This window comes from Dicentrarchus labrax, unplaced genomic scaffold, assembly GCF_905237075.1.
Source record: "Dicentrarchus labrax unplaced genomic scaffold, dlabrax2021, whole genome shotgun sequence".
NCBI classification, from domain to species: Eukaryota; Metazoa; Chordata; class Actinopteri; family Moronidae; genus Dicentrarchus; species Dicentrarchus labrax.
The window spans coordinates 11,220,595-11,236,890 of record NW_026136707.1 but is presented as its reverse complement, the minus strand read 5'-3'; the positions used below and the strand labels follow the sequence as shown (position 1 = coordinate 11,236,890).

Below are 16,296 nucleotides of genomic sequence, written 5' to 3'. Positions count from 1 at the left end.
AAAGACAGCCATAAACAGAGGAATAAAATGACAGGGATGCCATCTGTTTATAATATATACACCAGGAGGAGGAGTATTTTTAAATCTAAAGCATTAGACAATGGGCTGCGCTCCATAGATTTTTAATTTCATTCCCTTACTCGTATAACATTTAAATTCTTTCAGATGCAGAAGAGTCCCGAAAGGTGTAAGGAATCCTCCTTTGCTTGCATTTGATGTCACAGTTTTCTATTTGTGGCCATTAAACGGCAGCGACCCACAGTTCAATCAACATCTTCCTGACATAATCTCAACAAAAATTAAACATTATACCCTTCAGAAACATAATTATTTATTGCAGGGCTGTAGGTGTTCATGTTGTCGGGTCCAGTCCTTGTAAATGCCAAGAGTGATAGTGACCCCTACAGTATTCCCATATGCCATACAGGGCTCAGTTGCAGCATTTAGCTAATTTCTCAATGAGTAAAAAGGGCATGGTGTATGATATAAAGTCTGGCATTTCCCCACAATAGTGTATTGCAGCAGTGCATTTCGAGAAAGATGGAAAACGAGTTTGTGGAGTGGAAGTAGAGAAGACATGGGCTTGATCATCAATCTAGGCTGGTTTGTTATTAGGCAAAAAAGAAAAAGAAAAAAAAATAACAGAAGAGAGATCTAGCAGACCTCGTGTGACCGTTAAGACGTCTGTAAGGGTATCTGTATACATGTTTGAAGAGGAAGGCATTAAAATAGAAAATAAAAATACAAAAAATGAGATGATTATGACTGCAACAGAGATGAAAAGAGGAAAGTGAGAAGTTTGTCTTCTCGGTGTGTTGTTGGATGTAGGCGAGGAGAACCGAGGGATGAGACAGGTGGGTGCCTCAGAAGGACCATCTCTCCTGTGTGCGGGGGTCCATGGAGAGGGAGGGGGACTCTGATGGGGGCTGGCTGCTGCTGTCTTCTCCGTTCAAACTCTTCCTACACACTGGACATGTGTCATGCTGTACGACCACAGAACAGAATACAGATAACATTAGCTTTGTGCAGTTTTAACAAGCAACTCCTTATTAATTATGTCCTGATTCCTATTTTACATGGCGCTCAGGCTGTTCTTTGTCTTTCTGTCGGCAGTATACCTGAACAAAATCACTGTCCACAACCTTTCCATTAGTTTTCTTGACAATGCAGGACAGCACTGGCTCACAAACGGTCATATAATTTAATGCTAGGCCTATTATTGTTTTTCCCAGTTTTAGTCCTCATTTTTTAATGAGGTTCATTACAGGTAGGTGGTCAGCATTTATAAGACACTCTGCATTAGCTTGCTGTTCTCGCCACAGCAGATTTTTCTGCAGCGTTTCCGGTGATTTGACTACAGTTTACCTCTAAAGTAGTAGTAGTAGGGTGAGGGGCCAAAATACAATTAAAATTTTTGGAGGACAACATTAGATCATTTCCAGGATATTTGGTCATTTGAATAAATTTCTGGTAGAGAAGGGCCACTTCAGTATGGGTAAACAAATCCTTAAACAATCTATTGTTCATTTGCGAACACAAACACAGCTTTTCACTACAGATATTACTATAACAGAACCCATTCTAATGTTAAGGCTGGCAATATTATATATTCTTTTTGTGGACAAATCTCTTGAAAAGACCAAAGCCAACAATCGATTGATACAGGTTATTCCTCTGTGCCATTAGTCTCGAGAGCCACACCGCTGCACTGGCCAACATGTTCCTTCATTACAATAAACAAGGTAAATGTTTATTTGAGTTGATCACATACATGATCCTGGTGCTGTAAATACTCACTAAATGGTAAATCTTCTTATATAGCACTTGTCTACCTTAGAGCAAAGACACATTACAATTGGCCTCCTATTTACACACACACACACACACAGACAGACACAGACAGACACAGACAGACACACACAGACACACACAGACACACACAGACACACACAGACACACTGATGGCAACAGAGCTACCATCCAAGGTGCTGAACTGCCCAACCAGGAGCAACACAGGGTTGAGTGTCTTGCCCAAGGACACTATGACATGTGGCCAGGAAGATCTGACCGCCAACCCAGAGATTAGTGGACCACCCGCTCTATCTCCTGAGCCACAGCTACAAAGCTAGCACACCAAATGAATCCACAACTCAAAATAGCCACCAGCTGTTTTAGTAAATTATCTAGTTTTTGAAATATTAAAGCATATATTTGTGAGGGGTTATTAAAAAGGTCTTACGTCTTCAGTGTCTCAGAGGGGGGACGATGGACTCATTTATTGTTTGTTTTGGTCTTTTCATGGGATTTGTTGACAATAACAAAAATGTAGAATATCGCCAGCCCTGATGTTTCCATGTGGATTACCCCGTAGCCAAAGCATGTGCTCAAATTGCCTCTAGGTCTTAATGACGGCTGTCAATATCTAATGTACAGTATTAAACGTCATTAAGGATCCAGTTTATTTTACAAAGTTCTATCTTGTTTGTTGTGACTCACCATTTCCAGCCATGGTACTATACAGTCTGAATGAAAGAAGTGGTTACAGGGTAGCTGTCTGACTGGCTCCCCCACTGCGAAGTCCTCTTTGCACACCGGACATTCCATACAGCAGTCTACAGGAGAGAGGAGAGACACCATTCATTAGCTATCAATACCCTTGTGGTAACTCATTTCTAGTATTAATTATCAGTCACTTGGTAATGACTAGCTAGATTTGTTGAGGGGGGATGTGTCAGATCATTAGTACCAAATCTATGGTTACATCGTAAAGTTCCTTAGCAGGGTAGTGAAATATTTAAGGGTACCAAGCATAGATTTTATAATTACTAAAACAATGAAACAAAAAAAAAAAAAAAAAAAAAAAAGATATTGGCCTGATGCTGATAGGGCAAAAAAAAAAAAAAAAAAGACATATGGACTATCAGCTACCAAAGGCCCTGCAGAAGTTGGGTCTGCATAACTAACCACACAGTTACAGCTGAGTGGCAAAATAGGACAGAATACACAGAAGAGGAAGTCAAGAAGAACAGACACACAAGAGGACTATGTAGAGAAAAAACAGGGGATGTGAAAGACCAGCAAGGAGCAAAACAACGTCATCTTAAAGATATTCATGGAACAAACTGTTGATACTCTCAAGGTTAATGAGCATTTCGTCCCAAACAGACACAGTTTCAGAGGCTTCTCTTGGCAGGCAGCAACAGCATATAAACACAAGTGCCTTTTCATGCTGTATCCAAGTGCTGCAGAGACTTCTAAACAAATAGGCATGTATTTATATAATGACAGATGTGTTATTAGCACATTTTTCTGGAGGGGGCTTTAATAGGTAAGACAGGTTTCAATGGTGCGGCTTAATTTAAATCACTACTTTAAACTAGCCAGAGGTTACTAAGAACTTAGTGATGCCTTTACACACTATTAGATTAGCTAATAATAGATTCACAAAGAACTTGTCCAACCCAAGGTGTGTACATAGCTAAATACAGTACAGTTATTGCATACATAGGATCAGACTGGCAGCTCCAGCCATGTACATAAGCAATACTGCAATTTCTATTTCAGGGACACAACAAGAAAAACGCGGAGAGATCGAGTGAGACGAATAGGAAAACAAGGAAATACTGACCTGCTTGTTCCTGAGAGATATTGACAGTTGGGAGAGAAGAGATCTTCTCTTTCTCTGCTGGAGGAGGTCCTGTGTTCTCCAACTGACCTAGTAACTAAACACACACACACACACACACACACACACACACACACACACACACACATTTGTAAACTTCAGAAACATTTAAAAAAAAAAAAAAAAAAGGTACACGAGGTTTGAATAAAGTCCTAATAAATTTGGTTTACCTGTGTTATCACAGCGTCTAACCCTCCCTGTCCCCATGCGTAATCCCCTGGGTTAGAGTGCAGCATCCCCGTCCTGAGAGAGACACAGACACCACAAGTTGTTAAGAAATAGCACTCACGCTGTGACGCTAGAACTAACACCCTGACGCTACTGTAATGTCATCTTACCATGAGAGGGGAGGTGAACCAGGGACTCCAGAGTTAGCAAAGAGGCCGGCGAGAAACTGTTGTACAATCCTGAGAGACAGAGAGAAAATATACAGTTAATGTCACCGGCAAAAACAAGAACACTTAAACTTGTAAGAGCATAAATAGCACTGTCATTATTATAAGTGGGAGTATGAAGAGTGGAGAGGAGAGCCAATGGGATGGTAAAGAAGACAGAAGAGGAGAAAGCTGAACAGGTCAGTTACTCACCCCTCCACAGCAGGTGAGCGGTCTGGTCTACTGCTGCCTCTGGACCGGTATCTCCTATGGCTGTGCAGGCGAGGGGGACGTCCTGGTCCCCAGTGTTCCCCAGCTCCTAGTAGACCCCCCATAGGTCCTCCTAGGCCTGCTGGGACTGACCCCCCGATTGGTCCCCCTCCCAACCCCCCCAGGTCACTGAGACTCCCCAAGCGACCTCCAGGGAGCCGAGGTTCTGAGTCAGGTGTGTCACCGTCTGTTGTAAATGGCCGCTCCAGTAACAACAGGTGCCATAACTACAGGGATGTCGGGATTGGACAGGGGAGGAGACAGGTAAGGGTTTGAGGGAAAGAGGGATTTTCCGACAGAAAGTGGGATTAAGGATAGTAAAGCAGGCAGCACGATGAGGAAAAAAAGAGGAAGCCAACATGCGATAGCAAAATGAAGGACAGGGCAGATGAGGCAGGGAAAGAAGAAGACAATGTTAATCAAAACACATAAAATGATTGCAATCAATCCTCTTTACCCTCATCTTCACCCCAATCTCCCCCAAATCCCTCACATCAGTTCTTACCTCTGCAAACTGTGTGGCTGTGTCATCTATCCCGTTAGCGCCACCCTCTAGGAGACTGAGGGAAACAGCGCACAAGGGGACAAAAGACACCTTATTATTACAACCCAATACAGATGTTCAGGGTCAGTGCTAGCCTGGGACAAAAGCCTACAAGCATCTACAGTGCAACAATTGGGTTCTTGTAAATAAGCATGAGAAAATGTCTGACAGCCCACGTGCCTGCTTTTGTTCCAGATTAACACTAAAATGCCTTCACATCTCATGTTGTCTGGAGACGCGAGGTAGATAGCTAGAATAATATACATCTCTTACCTGGAGTCTTCTGTTACTTCCTCTATGAACCCTGAATCACATCTTGGACAGATGTACTCCTAGAAAGAGTCACCACAAAGTTAGTTAGTTAGTTTCAAAATGAAATAAATAACTGATTATTAAAGTAGCTGCAGATTGTTATTTTCTGTCAATCAACTATACTGGTGATATGATCTAATTGTATTATGATTTTATTATCCAATAATTATGAGAAAATGCATGACTGAGGCTTTTGTATTTCACATGTGAAATGTTTGATAAAACTGAAAGAAGTTCACTGTGTTGTTCTAAAATATCCACATGCTGTATTTGCCATATTGTGATATCTGGAAAATATTCTTCTATACCTCCCACACATTTACAGCAATCAATAAAACATTGTAAAAGGCAATATGCTGACCGGTTTGGTCAACAAAACAACATACTGGCAGTTTGTCTTTGAATGAATAATATCAGCCAGATTTGTATGACAACCAGTGTTTTATGAATGTAGCCCAGGAGGTAGAGCTGGTCTGCCAACCACACCTAATTTGTGGAGTGTTTTAGAAACCACCACAACAGAATGAGGAAGGCACTACTGCCAGTTCGTACAGCTGGATCCTATGTTGTCCACTCACTGTAAGCCATGGTTTCTCAACCAAGGGAACAGGACTGAAGTGGTGTCATTTAAATTGTTTAATTTTATAACAGATGTTAATTAAAAAAGGTAGGTCACATTTTTAAATACTATATTATGTACTATAAATTATGTATATTCTGTTATATTTGGAGGTCACTGGATGCTTTTGAAAACAGAATACAAATGAATTCTACGCTCAAACTCACATGACAACTTAACATCTATTAGCTTGGTTTATAAAACATCACATCAACAGTTTAAGTGAGTTGTGTGTCATTTGCTAAAAGAAAGGTTATCACATCTGTTGTATAAATGGATACATGACAGAGATGGTCCTCAGGATATTCTGTAGTAGTGTAGGGGGGGATAAGACTGGGTGTTTCAGTCAGTTGGCTCAGTGAAGACATGCCACAGGACTGAGTGTGCCTGACACAAGCAGGCCAATTTAGAGTCAGTGACATGGCAGGCTGGAAGTACCCCAAACCATATCATAAAAATAAGAATTCAGCTGACAAGATCATCTAGTGGACTGACTTACGGACATTGTGACTGCTAGTGCATTTAAAATATACACTCAAACAGACCAAGAGTCATACTGCCATCACAATTGACAAAAAGTTGACATTTTAAAATAAAATAAAAACAGAAACTCAAACTCAAACTCAAATAAAGTCAGACTGATAAAATAAAAGACTATAAAAACCAGCTAATCTTTTACACATTTGACATACTCAATATACCAAAACTGTTAGAAATGTATTTTCTCTTGATCAACTAATCAATTAATTAACTAATCTTTTCACCTCTAGTCAGTGTAACACAACATAAGTTAACCCCACTACAAACAACAGCTTCCAAATTGACCAATCAGTTGAATTAACATCTCTCTAAGAACAGTTTCCACAAACCATTTTAGCCTCCATGAATCTAGGATTTACACGGGATTAGTTTTAGCTAGGTGTACCTAATAAACTGGTAACTGAGTGCAAATAGGAAACCCTCACGACTGTCCAGGATGTGGATGCATGTATACACCCTGAGGTTAGTAAAAGTCTTGTTAGATGTGGGTCACGTTGGCTTTTTGCTCTCACGTTTGACTTTTAAAACTGAAACTAAAAACTAGTTAGATGTTAATGTTCCCTGAAAAATCCCCAACTCGCCCTGTCAACAATGCGTTTAGAAATAAAAACTGAAAACGAAAACAGCCAATAATCAAACAACTAATGTAAATATTGCCTATAATATCAAAATGACCAGGTAATAACCTTCCTCTCTTCTCTCAGCTGTTAAGTGTTGTACAAAACACAAAATCCCCCAAGCTGTCAAAGCAAGGCGTCAAACACAGCTCTTTGACAGAAATGTCCTACACATGCAAGCCCACCTAAACCTGTAGATATTTACTTTTGGTGTCCGTTTTGAGGACGGAGACATTTGCGAGTGTCACGAGTTTATTTAGAGAGTTAACAACAACAAACGCTGCTAGCTGCTAACTGGGCTAGCTAGTGTTTTAGCTGTAGCAAGCAAACGAAACAAACGATATATCGGAGCGAAGCCGACCTGTCAACCGCACATAATATACAAGAGAGTGTGATAGACAACGTGAGGAGAAGCGTCTGCCTTACCGGGAGTTTGGGGTTCACTTCTCCCTTACAACAGTGACAGAAAAACCGATGCGGTGGAACAGCCGCAGCCTCCGCCATCTTCCCCCACAGACCAGCACAAACACTGACGTCGGTCCTCCACAAACTGAAGACAGCTGTCCGCCTCCAGCCCGGCATGCACCGCGGCACCGCTGGGCAAATCCGAGCGAGAGCAAAGCCGGAGAGCGGAAGTGTTCATGTGTTGTCAACGAGAGGCCCGCATGTGTTCAGTCGGCGGTCAGTGGGATGCGTGAAGGCAAGGATCGCCTCTGTCCAGAAAGCTCGCTGTCGGAGAGGTTTGTGAAACATAGTGAGGAGGTTCAGATGGCACAATGTTCAGCTTACTGGCTGTTGTTCTGTTAAACTAGTCTGGTTCTGTTGTTATTGTCACTAAATGAATGACAAACACTGACAATATGTACTCTACAGAGTTTCTGTACAGTGTGGATCAGCCTTGCAGCAATGCACTTAAGGAACAGGTATAATCAAAGGTTTAATGTTGGTAACTTATTGCTGGGCGGTTCAATTGTGTAGCAGTTTTCGAGCCCAAACAAGTCTCCTATTGCACTGCCATAAAGTTTTGAGAGGCAAATTAACAAACAAATTATCCAAAATTGAAGCAGCAGAGACCAATATATTTGGATATTTAGTCAGGTCACTTATTATGGGTCAAACTCCAAAAAGGATTCATCCTACTGGTTTCTAGCTGAAACAAATAGTTTATTACAGTCGACTGGCAGAAGGAACAGATAATAATAATAATAATAATAATAATAATAATGTTATTATTCACACAGGGGGGCTGTGTGAATAATAACATTATTATTATTTTTAATAATTAAATTAATGATGGCTGAATTCCATGTAGCTCCTTCAGAGTCCTCATACTGTGCATGCTGACTCACTGTCGCAGCTTTTTGGGACACTTGAATAAATCGAGCCATTGTTGATATTATTAGCAACGTCTGTGCTCTGAGAAAGTCTTATTGTTCCAAAAGATAATCCCTCCTTTGGTGGCAGCCAGCCACTATCAAAACAAAATGCAAACTTTCAATGAAATAGCAAGAAAATGCATCAGAAATACAGGAAATGATCAATGTTATGTTTACTGTTTATTTATATTTACAATTAGTTCTTTATTATGAGGTGTTCTGAGAAGTCAGCTGGTAAAGCTAAGCTTACTATATATACTGAATATTAAAAGAACATAGACGGTGTTGTATTTACTGTGGATACAGGTGCTTAATGTAGGTTGTCTGGAAACTTGTAGTGAGCCTGGATGTGAGACCTTTCTCGATCTGAATGTTTCTGTGTGTTTGTCTGTGCAGATGACTGCCCAGGAGGTGCGTCTGTGTGGTCTCCTGCTGCAGGAGCACTTTGGAGAAGTTGTGGCGAAAGTGGGAACACACCTGCTCAAAAGTGGAGCACAGAATTTAAGAACCATCATTCATGAGACCGGGATCTCACTGGACCTGGTACGCTTTTAGTGTCTCAACTTCACACTAGGAGAGATGATTATACTTTATATATTTAGCTGTATATACACTGCTTTTCAGCATTTTCAGGCGGAGTTTAGTGGTCCAGCCGTTTGTAGGTGTAATATTACAGACATTTTTCCCCATTTGCAGCAGTAGTGCAGTAGTAGTATCATCTGTTTAAATGCAAAACCCTGTGTACCTTTTACATTATTGCTCCAGAAACCTGATTACTTGTTTATGTATAACCTTAGCTGTGATTTTGAAAAAGATTTTAACATCATCTTGCACAGTAATGTTGCTGCAGTGCCAGGGAATTTAAAAAATAATAATTTTACATGTTTTTTTTAGAACAATAGTGGAAAGAAGGTAGACATTAGATTCTTTTAGTATAGGAAAATCTGATTACTGGCAGTAGCACAAAACATGCTTGTCCGTTATTTACAGTATACAAATGCATTTTCTGCCTTTATTTAATTAGTAATCAGTTTTTGTGTGCATGTAAAGGGAGTCAAGGTGGTAAAACACCTCTTCTTTACCATTTTCTGTCTCATTGTAGGTGAAGAAGTCCTTGTGTGTGCTTGTGCAGCATGGGACCTGTGTGTTCAGCTCAGGTCGTAAAGCACCCGGGAGCCCCACCGAGTATCGGACCAGCTGTGATCGGATTCTGAGAATTCTGCGATACCCACGCTACATATACACCGCCAAAACCCTGTACGGTGACACCGGAGAGCTCATCATAGAGGAGTTACTACAGAGAGGTGACATGACCATGAGTAGCACGGTTAAGACAGTCGCCGACCGCCTCACGCAGAACATGGAGGGTCAGTATCTCAGTGTCTGTATCAGTCAAGGACTGTAGAGAACCATTCATGTCTCCACTACTATTGTTTACCAATTACCACTACTGCTGTCTTGGCAGTTACCATACAATACATACATTCGGCCAAAGGGTAGGAAAGCCTCGGTGGGAACCAGGCAGGATTAGCAAGTGGGAACCACCACGTAACACCTTTCAAACATCCCTCAAAATATAAACTACAACAGCAATTTCCACGTTGTCTTTCCTTTCCTGTTCTAGAGGGGCGCAGCATGGATTACAGTGAAGTGTCTTCTGCCTTCTCCAAACTGGTGGAGACCCATTTTCTTCAACGCTGCCCTCCAATGGCAGGGGCAGGAACAAAAGACAGTGGCACTCCAGCTACCCCTGCAACCCCTGCTATCCCTGGTACTCCCGCTGCCCCCGTTAGCACCGCCCCGCCCACACCAGAGAGCTTCCCCGACTGTTACAGGGTACCTCACGTGACACTCATAGGGAGAGGCAAACGGCGACTCTCCAATGAGGATGGAGAGGACCAAAGGAATGCAAAGAAGACTAAAATGGATTCAGAGGTGGGTGTTTTGAACATATTAGTTATACTTTTAAGACATTTGCTGCTCTACAAAACTCAAATCACCTTAATTTCCCTGTCCCTTACATATAATGTATTGTTCCTCTTGTGTTTGTGTCTCTCATCTCTTCTGCTCAGACACATGGTGATGAGGGGATTTACTGGCAGGTGAATTTTGAGAGGTTCCATCTCCACTTCAGAGACCAGGCCATCATCAGTGCTGTAGCCAACAAACTGGACCAGGTCAGAAGATTAATACCACTGAGAAGATTAATACCACTCTCATGACAAAATCTGCCTTTTAGTGCATTTAAAGCTCACTAATTAACATGTTATATCTCGCCCACTGTTTGCCTGGCAGCCTGATGGTGATGACAAGACTTTAAACCTTTGCACAGGGTAAACAAACAAGATATTAGTGAGCTTTAGAGGTGATGGTAGGCAGATTTTGTTACCTTTTAGACCGAGTCAGGCCAACTGTTCACCCCTGTTTCCAGTCTTTATACTAAGCTAAGCTAACAGCTTCATATTTGCTGTAAAGATATTCGAGTGGTATCGTTTTTCCTATCTTGCCTGTTTTTTTTTATAGTAGGACCAATTATTATTATTATTATTATTATGGTTGTTTATGACTTTTTATAATGATTGTCCTTCTAAATCATTTCATCTTAATAACTCAGACTAGCAGTGAGATAGTGAGGACGATGCTGAGGATGAGTGAGGTGACGACCTCGCCCACAGCCACCTGCACGAAGCCCCTCTCAGCCAATGAGATCTTCAGATCCCTCCCAAGTAGTTACAACATCCCCAGACCCATCTTAGACCAGTACCTCACGCTGCTAGTTGATGACCCGGTATGACCGTCTGCAAGGCACCTGTCACATTTTCCAATCTTAATTTTTAATCTAGAGATTTTTTAGATGTGCTTGTCCTTTTCATTTTCTAGATGGAGTTTGTGGGGAAGGCTGGTGAAAGCGGAGGAGGGATGTACGTCGTCAGTATCCTTTTTCATTGAGTATATTGTCAAGAACCAACACATTTAATTCATGAAACACGTGGTTTGCTTTTCTTAACTCACCTCTCAGATCTCCACAAAGCGCTGGCCAATCTAGCTCGGGCCACACTTGAGTCTGTAGTACAGGAGAGGTAAGTGAGTGTGGGTTTTAAAATCGTCTATATGTGCGATTGTCCTGTCATCAGCAACTCATTATTAATTTAATCACTTTTAATCTGTTGTCAGATTTGGCTCCAGATCAGCGCGCATCTTCCGTCTGTTGCTAAGGAAACGTCATCTGGAGCAGAAGCAGGTGGAGGATTTTGCCATGATACCAGCCAAAGAGGCTAAAGATATGCTCTACACGCTGCTTTCACAGAACCTGGTGCAGCTGCAGGTACACGCCTGACACACGAAGATGCTTTCACAGCTCCTCTCTTCACATTCATGTGTTCTTACTAGGCTATAACCCAACTCTGAACTTTTAAACTCTAGCTTCCAAAACAGTCCTCCCTCTTAACTGTTGCCAGAAATAATTTGTACCTTTGACAAAAAGAAGAGGACATCACTGTGATTAAATATACAAAGCAAGTTTCAAGTCTCTTCAGGCCAGGAGTATTAACATGAGTGACTGCCTGGAACGTAGGAGTAGTCCAAAAAAATCTGATCCAAAAACCTACTTTGAAAATTATTTGGCACACTTTTTAAAGATGCACTAAGTGAATGAGATATTTTTAAAACTAGACCTACAAAGCATCGTAGCCTAATCTTTTATTCTGTGGACAATGATGGAGGAGGAATTTAATATTGACAGTTTGAACAGGCACTCTTAGATGATTTGAGTCATCAAATTTGAGGAAGCAGCCGTAGTTCTCATTCTTTAATCTACCTACTCCTTCTCTCTGAACAGCCATGATATTTTTGTATTCTTCAGGAAATCCCAAAGACTCCTGACTATGCTCCCTCTCGTACCTTCTATCTTTACACCGTCAACCAACTCCCAACTGCAAGAATGCTGCTTCAGAACTGCTACAAGGTAAAACAATGCACTACTAATCAGTGGACTGCTGATTTTTTTTACACCTCTGTATCAGTATCTCTGGCAGTATTTCTCATCTCTGGACAATTTTCTGTGCAGACAGTGGCCAACCTTATAGAGCGACGCCTGTTTGAGTCCAAAGAGAGCAAGTGAGTTCATTATGATTTTATTTCCTCAAGTTTTCTCTGTCTCACTAGCTGCAGTTACATGGACAATATTTCTTTACCCCGACTATAGTCATTGTGATTAGACATTGCTGTTGACATGGCCACTAAATAAAATGAACTGATAAGATGTGCATTTACATGTTACATGTTTACTCAGAATGTGTGAACAACTGGTCCTGTGTTCTTGGGTCACCTGATGTTACGGATATGCACTTATACAGTGGGCCATCTTGGTTTAGGCTACAGACCCTTTTTTCTGACTGGGTTATTATTCAGATTTTCAGTGGAATGTTATGGTCCATGTAAACGCACCTATTGTCCTTGCAAGCCAGATATTCGCACTTTATCAACTTTAAAAAAATCTGTGTCACAGATCAGTGGTTGATTGGTTTTCTGCTTGACTGACAGGCGTCTGCTGGAGAAATCCCAGCGAATCGAGGCCATTCTGGCATCTCTGCAGGCCAGCGGGGCCGAGCCTGAACAGCTGACGGAGGTCGAGGAGATGATTACCGCTCCTGAAAAGCAACAGCTGGAGGCCTTGCGCCTTCATATCAACAAGTAGGAACAAAAGAACCTTTTCCACAGGTGACATTATTGAATCGAGTTTTTGGTCTGTTGGTGTTACCATTCTCACTATTGTTCTTTTCCCCTGCAGGTTAGATTCAGCAGAGAACCAGGTAGATGAAACCATCTTTCTACTAGAATCGTATGTCAACTCCACTGCCACAAGTTGAGAGCAGGTGTACAAGCATGAGAACTCACTCATAGTACTTGTGTATGAATGCTGTCAAATATGTTTTAGTTTATATAGCTGGAATGTTTCAGTTTGGATTGGAATAAATTCTAAATAGATAGTTTTTTTTCCTTGTTTTTATTGCATGCATCAGCAAATTAATAAACTGAGTACAAGAATACTTATTTTCAACAGGTTTAATTTCATTAACACAAAACTGTAAGACAAACATTGGACAAAGTGATCATTTGAAATGTAAAACCATGAAGATGTCTGTATATTAAATAGAAGAATTGTGGTTTAATACACTTTGGTTTTTCCTTGAAATTAGAAAAAGATTATTTACATAAGTGCTCCCGACCCTGGAAATAGTGGGTAGTGCATTTCTGTTGAACCCTCGGGGTGTTCTCTTTGGTCCTGGAGGTCCCTGTTGGGTCTGTGTATCGAATCCAATCCCAGTACTATCTCTGTGCCTGGTCTGAGGTGGACTCGGCTCATGTGGTATTCGTCATGGCAAATGACTGTTGTCATGGCAGCAAAAGTTGGGCTCAGTCCTCATGGTTCTCATCCTCTCCTCTCTGTTTGCGTGTGAAGAATCCCAGCTGACAAGAAGTGAGACAGAGATTGATATTCTGGCCACAACGCACTAATTTTTACTGAAGAAATTTGAAGGGAAATGTAACATGAAAGTACCTTCCATAGTATGAAAATGATAAGGGCCAGTAGTAGCAAGCCTCCAATGATGCTGCCGATCAGAATCCACAGCGAGATGGGAATAGCTCTGCCCTTTAGCACCTCCAGTACAGTCTACAGAAAAAAACAGATGGAGGGAGAAATTAGAGAAAGTAAATGCCATTCTTCCACTCACAACCACACTGCAGTCTTCTTACCTCCCTCCAGACTGTTCCTGTACCCAGAGTAACGAGGTTAGTCTCCTGAGCTGCGAGGCGATAGGCACCTATTATCCTCACTGACTTATATTTGGCCTACAAAAAGAGACACACAGTGTGTCATAGGACAGAAAAAGTCGGTTGTAATAAGCATCTGCGTAGTGTTGTGTAACTCACTTTTCTGAAAAAATCATCATGAACTCTGCGGCTGACGCGAATGACTGCCACCTGGCCTCTTAGAAGCTGCTGGACTTTGCACACGATCTCCGTGCACCATGACCTGCTACAGTTCTAGACATACAAACAAACAGCATGTTAACATGTGTAGTGGCACTGCACAGTGTTCAGTGGCTGCTGTGCTACCAGGGGCCTTACCAGTATGTCATCCTGCATCATGTCTTCAGGATGAAGGGAGCGTACATCCCTCTGTCTGGCCTTTAGCTGGGCCAAATCACTCAGCACGCTGCAGTTCACCCCTGTGGCCTAAGGAGCAATTTAAATATGTCAAATGTATTCTAAAAGAGAGATACAAACACTCACGTGGCAGCACTACTCACGTTGTATGAAAAGACATCAGTGACAGTCATAAAGACTCTGTCTCCAGCAGCCACAGAGGGCAGATGCAGCCTGAGCTCCAGATTACTCACAGAGTAACAGCCGAGGTTCTGCACCTACAAACGCACAAACAAAAATTTCTCTAATTGAGTCTTTGTTTTTTAGAGTGAGTTTAGAGTTTACTGGGAGATTTACAATAACTTGAAGGTTTATAAACTGAGCATGGCATGTGGCCCACAGATTTACCCTGAGGTGCGTGAAGAACTCTGGTCCAATTGCCTCTGACACTGTCCGAGTGGGGTGGACCTCATATCGGTTCAAATTAGAGTCACTACACAGAAAAACGGGGAAAACATCACATTAATACAATGTATTTAAAGTAACTAAAATATCTGATTGTTGAATAAATACAGTATTATGCACACACCTGCTAACAAACAAGTCTGGTTCATACTGAACAAAACTCTGCAGCTGAACACTGTTGTCCCCCAAAGTATCCTCTCTCTCCACACTGTCGCTGTAAAAGAACCAGAGGGTTACATAATCTGTGCTTTTCACACTTTTAATCTCTTGTTATAGAAACCATATTAAAAACCTTATGGAGTATACAGAACGTGTTGCTTTGGTGAGCTACCTGTCAGCATTAAGCTTCATCTGAACTCTACTGTGCAGAGATGTGCAGCTGAACTCAAACTCCAACATGAAGTTAACCTGTAAAATAAAAAGAGAGAACAACCTGCTGAAGTGACACATTTCACCTGGAGGAAGTGAAGTATGAGTGGGCTGAGTCGAGAGAGAGCGATGGAGCTATTTCCTCGGCATGGACCTACTTTTGACTGGGAACGAAATACTGGATAGCTGACATTACACGAGTGGCTGTTGGCACCAAGGGCTGTACACTCAATCTTAAAGTGGGCATCCTCCTACATCAAAAGAAACAAAAGTGAGAAACAGAAATTGTCTGTGTAAATTCTATGTTGAGTTATGTGTTAGCAGTATAGGTGTGCGGTTTACCCTAATGCTGAGGCTGGAGAAGTGCAGGTTGCGTGAATAGTGCAGTGTCAGGCTGGTGTTGTAGGCGTTTTCCAGTCTGTTCTGAAGCTGCACCTCCACCGCCAGACGCCTACGAGGGCTGCGAATCACATAAGGCTTCTGTCTGTGGAGAAAACACAAAGAAAAACTCACTGAAACCAAACAGCCGAGCAGATATCTATCAAACTCATGTGGAAAGAAAAGAGAATAGAGGAACATCTCAAATCTGTACCTTGTCCCAGAGATGTCCATATGAGCCTGCAGCACCAGATCTGTCGTACACACATCATCCTCGCCACAGTCTTTAAAGAACTGGATCTGGAAGGGCCACGTGCAGAGGACAGTGTGTTTGATGGAGAAAAGAAGGTGGAAATGCGATGCAGTAAGAAAGTTGTTAACGATAACAGTCAATGCTGTGCCACTCACAGATTTCTTCACAGTTGTTGGCCAGCCTTCATCCAACACTGGACCACTCTCTGTATTGTTGATCTTAAACCTCAGTGAGAAGCTAATTGGACGGATGTAATCTGCTGTGTCCTGTGTACAGAAACAAATGTGATCAATTAAAGTCATTCACTTTCTCCTGTTGTACATGTATGAATTATGTTTTAATGT

General features: G+C 41.7%; 3 protein-coding genes across 3 annotated transcripts in view; 1 reads left to right on the top strand and 2 right to left on the bottom strand.

The window, feature by feature from the left end:
* Positions 1 to 23: 23 nt before the first annotated feature.
* Positions 24 to 7,558, bottom strand: rnf115a (ring finger protein 115a). The gene is made up of 9 exons (XM_051407471.1): positions 7,388 to 7,558; positions 5,147 to 5,205; positions 4,835 to 4,889; positions 4,273 to 4,556; positions 4,024 to 4,092; positions 3,856 to 3,928; positions 3,629 to 3,722; positions 2,497 to 2,612; positions 24 to 983 (listed from the first exon to the last, which is right to left on the bottom strand). The coding sequence occupies exons 1-9, from the start codon at positions 7,541 to 7,543 to the stop codon at positions 864 to 866; spliced, it is 1,026 nt and encodes a 341-aa protein (XP_051263431.1). The 5' UTR covers positions 7,544 to 7,558; the 3' UTR covers positions 24 to 863.
* Positions 7,559 to 7,567: 9 nt separating this feature from the next.
* On the top strand, positions 7,568 to 13,510 carry polr3c (polymerase (RNA) III (DNA directed) polypeptide C). The gene is made up of 13 exons (XM_051407467.1): positions 7,568 to 7,701; positions 8,734 to 8,880; positions 9,440 to 9,704; positions 9,962 to 10,272; positions 10,410 to 10,514; positions 10,952 to 11,125; positions 11,218 to 11,269; positions 11,357 to 11,417; positions 11,512 to 11,662; positions 12,200 to 12,301; positions 12,404 to 12,453; positions 12,880 to 13,029; positions 13,127 to 13,510. The coding sequence occupies exons 2-13, from the start codon at positions 8,734 to 8,736 to the stop codon at positions 13,203 to 13,205; spliced, it is 1,647 nt and encodes a 548-aa protein (XP_051263427.1). The 5' UTR covers positions 7,568 to 7,701; the 3' UTR covers positions 13,206 to 13,510.
* Positions 13,387 to 16,296, bottom strand: part of itga10 (integrin, alpha 10) — a 26,280-nt gene continuing 23,370 nt past the window's right edge. The window contains exons 18-30 of the mRNA XM_051407466.1: positions 16,108 to 16,218; positions 15,914 to 15,999; positions 15,664 to 15,805; positions 15,480 to 15,572; positions 15,284 to 15,360; positions 15,077 to 15,166; positions 14,896 to 14,980; positions 14,652 to 14,765; positions 14,470 to 14,577; positions 14,272 to 14,385; positions 14,095 to 14,190; positions 13,898 to 14,011; positions 13,387 to 13,806 (exon numbers count right to left, since the gene is read on the bottom strand). Of these exons, the coding sequence (XP_051263426.1) occupies positions 13,753 to 13,806; positions 13,898 to 14,011; positions 14,095 to 14,190; positions 14,272 to 14,385; positions 14,470 to 14,577; positions 14,652 to 14,765; positions 14,896 to 14,980; positions 15,077 to 15,166; positions 15,284 to 15,360; positions 15,480 to 15,572; positions 15,664 to 15,805; positions 15,914 to 15,999; positions 16,108 to 16,218 (1,284 nt within the window). The 3' untranslated portion in view covers positions 13,387 to 13,752. The remainder of the gene's footprint in view (positions 13,807 to 13,897; positions 14,012 to 14,094; positions 14,191 to 14,271; positions 14,386 to 14,469; positions 14,578 to 14,651; positions 14,766 to 14,895; positions 14,981 to 15,076; positions 15,167 to 15,283; positions 15,361 to 15,479; positions 15,573 to 15,663; positions 15,806 to 15,913; positions 16,000 to 16,107; positions 16,219 to 16,296) is intronic.

What these genes read in the sequence shown, in the direction of transcription:
- polr3c (XM_051407467.1), top strand. Translation starts at nt 8,734, where the DNA reads ATGACTGCCCAGGAGGTGCGTCTGTGTGGTCTCCTGCTGCAGGAGCAC. An exon ending in AGACTAAAATGGATTCAGAG is followed by an intron (nt 10,273 to 10,409) that starts GTGGGTGTTTTG and finishes TCTTCTGCTCAG; the next exon opens with ACACATGGTGATGAGGGGAT. An exon ending in TGCTTCAGAACTGCTACAAG is followed by an intron (nt 12,302 to 12,403) that starts GTAAAACAATGC and finishes TTTTCTGTGCAG; the next exon opens with ACAGTGGCCAACCTTATAGA.
- rnf115a (XM_051407471.1), bottom strand. Translation starts at nt 7,543, where the DNA reads ATGCCGGGCTGGAGGCGGACAGCTGTCTTCAGTTTGTGGAGGACCGAC. An exon ending in AAGTGAACCCCAAACTCCCG is followed by an intron (nt 5,206 to 7,387) that starts GTAAGGCAGACG and finishes GACTCTTTCTAG; the next exon opens with GAGTACATCTGTCCAAGATG. An exon ending in CAGCCACACAGTTTGCAGAG is followed by an intron (nt 4,557 to 4,834) that starts GTAAGAACTGAT and finishes ACATCCCTGTAG; the next exon opens with TTATGGCACCTGTTGTTACT.